The sequence below is a fragment of the Danio rerio genome, chromosome 25 (assembly GCF_052040795.2).
Source record: "Danio rerio strain M-AB ecotype USA chromosome 25, GRCz13ab, whole genome shotgun sequence".
NCBI lineage: Eukaryota > Metazoa > Chordata > Actinopteri > Cypriniformes > Danionidae > Danio > Danio rerio.
Window position 1 is genome coordinate 32,047,501 of NC_141045.1, and position 7,376 is coordinate 32,054,876.

Here is a 7,376-nt window from a genome sequence, read left to right on the forward strand (position 1 = left end):
AACTCTAGCCTTCCAATCTGAGAGAGAAGTCAGTGGAAAGGATCAGCTGTTACTGCGTAGCATCTGTTTGTTGTGAAACCTGAGTTGCTGAACCACGTGATCCCATCACGGATCCCTGTTTTTGTTTGGTATCCAAGCGACTCCTGGCCTTTGGGGGCCTGTCACACCACCCCTAGTTGAAGGGGCTTTTGTTGGGGGAAGTGACTCATGCTGGAAGCATGTGGAGTTGCTGTAGCTTGTGACTGTTTGTACCTGAAAGTCTCCCTTTTAGATCACCGTCCTGTTTCAGCTTGCTTGTATTTTTCGGGAATGGGTTGTTCTCCAGGCTCGCAGTGAGACTGGCTGGAGGAGGGAGAGCCAGACTGCTGGCGCCCCCCTTGTTTGAGTCAGCTGACTAGAGTGGCTCATTATACAGTGCTGCAGTGTAATCAAAATCGGCACTTTTTGTGCCAAAAAAAGAGAGAAAAGGACTGCGATTATGAAAAGAGTGTTGTGTCATGGCAAAAATAGAAAATCTCCATTCAGTCAACAAAACAAAGAGAAAAAAAGTGAAGGTCAATCCTCTCAAGAGTTGAATTGTAAACCAAATGTTTTTATTTTGCAGGCACGCGAGTGTACAGTCCTCCTGAGTGGATTCGTTACCACAGGTACCACGGGCGCTCAGCAACTGTTTGGTCCCTGGGTGTCCTGCTGTACGACATGGTGTGCGGAGACATCCCGTTCGAACACGATGAGGAGATTCTGAGAGGACGGCTCTTTTTCAGAAGGAGAGTCTCACCAGGTGAGATTGGTCACATGTTTAATTTTTAAAGAGACAGTTGACCCAAAAAGGACAGCTTACTTGCCCTCAAGTGATTCTAGACCAGGAGTGCCCAAACTCGGTCCTGGAGGGCCGGTGTCCTGCATATTTTAGTTCCAACCCCAATTAAACACACCTGAAGCAGCTAATCAAGCTCTTTTTAGGTATACTAAAACTTCCAGGCAGGTGTGTTGAAGGAAGTTAAACTATGCAGGACATCGGCCCTCCAGGACTGAGTTTTGGACACCCCTGATCTAGACCACTATGAGTTTGTGTTGAAAACTAAAGATATTTTGAAGAAAGCTCGACCTGTAGCCATCGACTTCCATAGTAGGAAAAGCAAATACTATGGAGGTCAATGGTTGCAGGTTTCTAGCCTTCTTCAAAATCATTTCTTTAGTTTTCAACACAAAGTCAAACCAGTTAGGAAAAGTGAAGGGTAAATGACAACATCATTTTCAGATTTTTCAAGTCTTTTGAGGATGAGAATGCTGAACATAGCCTTTTTTTTCTGTCCTTCAGTGTGTCAGCAGCTCATCAAATGGTGCCTCTGCTTGAGACCTTCAGACCGGCCCACGTTGGAGCAGATTTTTGAGCATCAGTGGATGCGGACGGAAGAAAACCCGAAAACAGCAGAAAGCGTCAACATCACACTCCACACCATCAGTACAGAAGCAGGAAATGAGAGCCTTTGACGGATGCGGGGATATGCAGAGTGACTCTTTGAGCTTTTTGCTTTTGTTTCCAATCTGTTGGTTATCAGGACTTCGATTTATGTTGCATAATTGTCTTCTTTTTTATTTTTGGTTGTGTTTCTTGCTAAGGGTGAGTTGTTACCCGTAGGGATTGCGTGGGCAGTGATGCTGGTGATCCTTTGATTTTACTGGTTGCTCTTATAGAGCTTGGACATAATTTTTTTTAGACTATCCTTTTAGTTTTCGGTGCCTTTTTTGAAAAGCTGCTTTTATGGGATTCAAGTCACGACAGACACCAGGTGGATTTTCATGGATTTTAGGGGAACTCCCCTGGACTCCTGGGAAGCTTCAAAGACTGTATGTAGTTTTGTGGTGGGTCTCCCTTGCCCTCTAGTGGTCGAATACTTGAAGTACACACTTACTACTCTTAACAGTATCTCTCTGCTGCTCTACCATTCATATTCACTATTTGGACAATTTCCCCCTTCTGTTGTTGTTCATTTTTCTGAATGTCTTCCACTATTTTATCTCTGTTGATGTCACTTTTTAGACTTTGCTTGGCAGAGACTTGAGTGATGTGCACAATCAATGCAATATTCATGGACTCACTTTCCTTCCCCTCTTTTTTTTTTTTTGACATTTTTTATTTTTTAAATTCAAGTATTTGCATTGTATTTATGTACATTTTTTTTTCTTCCATGTATATTATTTATTCATGCAATACAAACATTCCACATTCAGTGGCTATTTATTTATTTATTCATTTTATACCATCTGCAAAAAAGTCAATTGAAAATGTAAAGAGTCCCCTGGGCTTTTCTTTAGTTTAACCTAAAGGGTCATAGACATGCTAAAGCTATCTAATACTGATACAAATATAAGATTGAGATGTTTAGTGATGCCATTTTCTGATGTAGTGTAAAATTTAGAATCAGTTTTCGCTCCATGTGAAGTGGAAGTAAAATGTGTTTTAGTCCTTCCACTGTGACAGTGTGGAATTCTTTCTTTTTTTTTTTTTTTTGAACTGGTGAAACATTTATTTTTTTATATTGGACACAATAAATTCCTTTCATATGTAATGTTTGTGTGGTGTCTATATATAAATCCATTTAAAATGTATTTAATAATTGTATTACAATAAGCTTTATTTATATATATATATATATATATATATATATATATATATATATATGAGCAATTCCGTGCAAATGTCAACCTTGCCATGAAAAAAAAATTCGTTTTTACCAAAATACGGAAACCATTTCTGGGTTTTTTGTGTAAGCAAGTATTTTACAGTACTTTAAAAATACTCAAAAATGCATCTGTCAATGTTTTCAAACTATTCTATTTGATTTACCAAAGTCACACAAATGGTAATTTTACATGCGTCACATCCATAACAGAGAGATGTCACATCCATAACGACACTTTTTCCTCAGAAATGTGAAAATATTAAATAAAATAAAACCAAGCAATTTTGTTTTATAGAGAGCCGACTCTAATCCTTTTGATTAGCATTATTTCTTTTGGGTTGTGCAGTTTAATTCACAGAATTTCTACAAAGTGTGTTGTATACTGTAAACTCGCAGACTTTTTTTGTCACATCCATAACGCATGCTTATTTTTCTCATTTAAAGTACAAAACACGTTTACAGATTGATATTTTTCTGCTCCCATAACTCTGTGGCTAGTTGCTCTAGAAAATATAATTACATTTTTCAATATAATGTTAACATATACTTTCTCTGTCAATTTATGTGTTGAGATTTTACTGCAAATGTCACATCCATAACGCTGGAATTGCTCATATATATATATATATATATATATATATATATATATATATATATATATATATATATATATATATATACATACACATACATACATGCATACATGCATACATATATATATATATATATATATATATATATATATATATATATATATATATATATATATATATATATATATATATACATACACACATACATGCATATATATATATATATATATACATATATATATATATATATACATATATATATATATATATATATATATATATACATATATACACACATATATATATATATATATATATACACATATATATACATATATATATATATATATATATATATATATATATATATATATATATATATCTTTATCTAAAAAGTCTATTTTTCAACAACACAAAATATTTCAATTTAAACATTTTTAATGAAGGTGTAATCTATTTAATTGTTATTTATTCCTGCAATCCGGTGGAATTTTCACATCTTTAAAAAAAAAAAAAAAGTCTTAAGTGTCGATAAAACTTTTTTTTTTTTTTTTTTTTTTTACGGAAACAATAATGCTGTTACTTATTAGGACTGAGTACAACATTTTGGTTAGTAGAATTTTTTTATTGGCACTGTTGAAATGTATCATAGTTTATACACATTTTCCCCCAACACGAATAATAATCAAGATTATTTTCTGAGCATTAATTTATAACTAAATATTAGAATCACTATTAAAGAGTCACGATTTAAGACTCCGCTTTGAATTAGCAATACATGTTAAAATATACTCACAAAAAACATTTTAAATATACATTTTTCTTCAGTTTTTATTTTAATTAATTGATACAATTTGTTTTAATAATCAGATTTTTTAGAGCAGTAATTTATAATTAAATATTAGTATCACTATTAAATAATCATGCGATTTAAGTAATGATGCTGAAAACTTTGTATCAGTAATACGTGTTGAAATATGCTCACTCAGAATTTTAAATATCACATTTTCTTTAGTTTTTATTTCAAATAATTAATACAATTTTTAAAAATCACATAAATCCAGATTTGGTGAGCAGAATAGACTTATTTTAAAGCATTAATGAATGTTTTCCATCACAGAAAAGAAAACTGGGTTATCTAAAATGTGAGGATGTTGCCCCCTACTGTTTTTTTGGGGGAGGAGGAGGGGAAAGGGTTGGGGGTGGGGGTCAAAGACGAGTCAGTGCCTTTATTCCCGTAATTTGATTTTGTTCGTGGTTGAGGAAGTCGCTACAGTTTGTGTATGTGACTCAGTCCCGCGAAATATCCTGATGACTAGTTAATTATACTCGCATTAGTCAATACAAATGATGACACACTCACATTAAAGTATTATTGCCAAAAGGCTGAATAAGATTGTATTGATTCATTGTTATGTAACGCATGAGATCACCTGAGATCGTTTAGTTGTACCTACAGTTACTAGGTGTCAAATCATTTGGCACGTAATGCCCATTACAGAACATGGGTCATTCTGAATCAAACAAAAAAATCTACACAAATAGTGACGAATGGCAAAATAATAATGCATATAGTTTCTTGGTATTTATCTTAATATTCATTCAATTTTTCACAGACATTCTTTTGATATCTTCATTTTAAGGACTTGTATGGTTCATTAAATTGTAAACAATTTCAGTAGTAATTTAAAAATAGTTTTGTTTTAAATAATAACGTCTTTAAAACAACAAAAAAAATTGATAATATACAATACAAATGAAATAATCTTGTTTCCTACTTTTTGAAAAAACTGGATATTAATTGTAATTGGATATTACTTGTTAATTTACAATTGTAAATTTTAAGGACTTGCTTTAATTATTATATAATGCTTTATTAAATTGTAAACATTTCCATTAAAATAGTTTTGTTTTGAAGAAGTACATCTGAAAATTATTCATTCATTCATTAATTTTCTTGTCGGCTAAGTTCCTTTATTAATCCGGGGTCGCCACAGTGGAATGAACCGCCAACTTATCCAGCAAGTTTTTACGCAGCGGATGCCCTTCCAGCATCTGAAACATCTGAAAAACAAATGTTGAAAATATAAAATACAAATTCAATTATTGAAACATTTGTTTATCAATATACCTGACTTTATACATTTTTATATCTCTTTTTCATATTAGATTCCGGTTCTTAATATTTTTGGTACAATAATGTAAATAGGTCAGTTTTACCGATATATGTTTAATTTTGGGGCAAATCTGTGGCTCAGTGGTTAGCACTGTTGCTTCACATCAAGAAGGTTGCTGGTGGAGTTTGTCCCGGTGTTCTTGTGGGTTTGTTCCAGTTTCCCCCACAGTCTAAAGACATGCGGTACAGGTGAATTGAATAAACTAAACTGGCTTGTAGCGTATGTGTGTGCATGTGAGAGTGTATGGGTGTTTCCCAGTACTGGGTTGCAGCTGAAAAAGCATCCATTGTGTAAAACACATGCTGGATAAGTTGGCGGTTCATTCCGCTGTGGCGACCCCTGATAAAGAAAAGCACTGAGGCAAAGGGAACTAATGAATTTCATTTTTTATTTATTGCATAAAAATATGTTTGGTTTCTCCTGGATTTTTTTTTTAATTTTAAGACTTTTAATACTGGTTAATTCTGATAAAACTGGAGTTACAAGCATGTCATCTGGAAAGAGAAACAATATACACTTTAATACACTGCAAAACCTCACAGTCAAATTTATCAAATGAAATGAGTGTAGTTAACTCAAAATTAACTGAAGGTTAATCCTACTCATTTGAAAAGAGTTTTAAACTCTTGTTAAAGTGTTAAAGGTAATGAGTTAATTAAATACCTCATTACTTCAGCTTAAATAAAGTAAGTTCACAGTTCTCATTAGGATTAGTTTTTTGGAACTCAAATGGTTTGTAGCAATCAGTTTCCTCGAATAGTTTGAGTTGCCTTAATTTATTGGGTTTTACAGCACTCAGTTTGTTTGAGTTCTCTTCATTTATTGGGTTATACTGCACTGAAAACCCTAATAAGTTGACACAACTAAATTAATTGAGTAAACTCGTTGCCTCAATTTAATTGAGTAATGGAGTCTCCCAAAACTTGCATATTTAAGTTTATTTAACTTGCCAGTTTTGTAGACTATACTTAAATTATTCAGTTTACCAAACTAAGTACTAAATTTGGTGAACTGAACAATTTAATTATAGCCTACAAAACCAGCAATATATATATATATATATATATATATATATATATATATATATATATATATATGTATATATATATATATATATATATATATATATATATATATATATATATATAGTTGAAGTCAGAATTATTCGCCCCCGTTTATTTTTTCCCCAATTTCTGTTTAACGTAGAAAAGATTTGTAACACGTTTCTACACATGATAGTTTTAACAACTCATCTCTAATAACTGATTATTTTCTCTTTGCCATGATGACAGTAAATGATATAAGACTAGATATTCTTCAAGACACTTCTACACAGCTTAAAGTGACATTTAAAGGCTTCACTAGGGTAATTAGGTTAGCTAGGCAGGTTAGGGTAATTAGGCAAGTTATTGTATAACGATAGTTTGTTCTGTACACTATTGAAAAAATATAGCTTGAAGGGGCAAATAATTTTGTCCTTAAAATGGATTTTAAAAATTAAAAACTGCTTTTATTCTAGCCGAAATAAAACAAATAAAACTTTCTCCAGAAAAAAAAATAATTCTCAGACATACTGTGAACATTTATTGAATCTGTTCAACATCATTTTGGGAAATATTTAAGTAAGAAAATAAAATTCAAAGCGGGGCTAATAACTCTGACTTTAACTACATGCATGTGTGTGCATGTGTGTAATATACTACGAAAAAATATTTACATAAATTTTAAACAAAAAATAAGTAGCCATTTATTGACATTATGATGAATAATTATACCTGAAGCCAATTGTTTTCTGATTTAAAAAAATACCTTGCACTTAAAAGGTTGCACATATTAGAATTTTACAGTCAGGACTACATTTGTGAAATGACCTGTTTTTTGTTTTGTTTTTAAAGGGATTAATTATGATTTTGAGCTCA

At 32.3% G+C, this 7,376-nt stretch overlaps 1 protein-coding gene across 3 annotated transcripts in view; it reads left to right on the forward strand.

Annotated features, from left to right (window-relative positions):
• The window catches only part of pim3 (Pim-3 proto-oncogene, serine/threonine kinase), a 4,550-nt gene extending 1,977 nt beyond the window's left edge, over window positions 1-2,573 (forward strand). Inside the window, exons 5-6 of one of the 3 annotated variants that reach the window (XR_015525800.1) lie at window positions 605-868; window positions 1,030-2,573. Coding sequence is in view for 2 of the 3 variants with exons in the window: in NM_001034978.2 (NP_001030150.2) it covers window positions 605-781; window positions 1,322-1,494 (350 nt within the window). In the remaining variant the exon portion in view is untranslated. 3 annotated transcript variants of the gene reach the window in all.
• The last annotated feature ends 4,803 nt before the right edge of the window (window positions 2,574-7,376 follow it).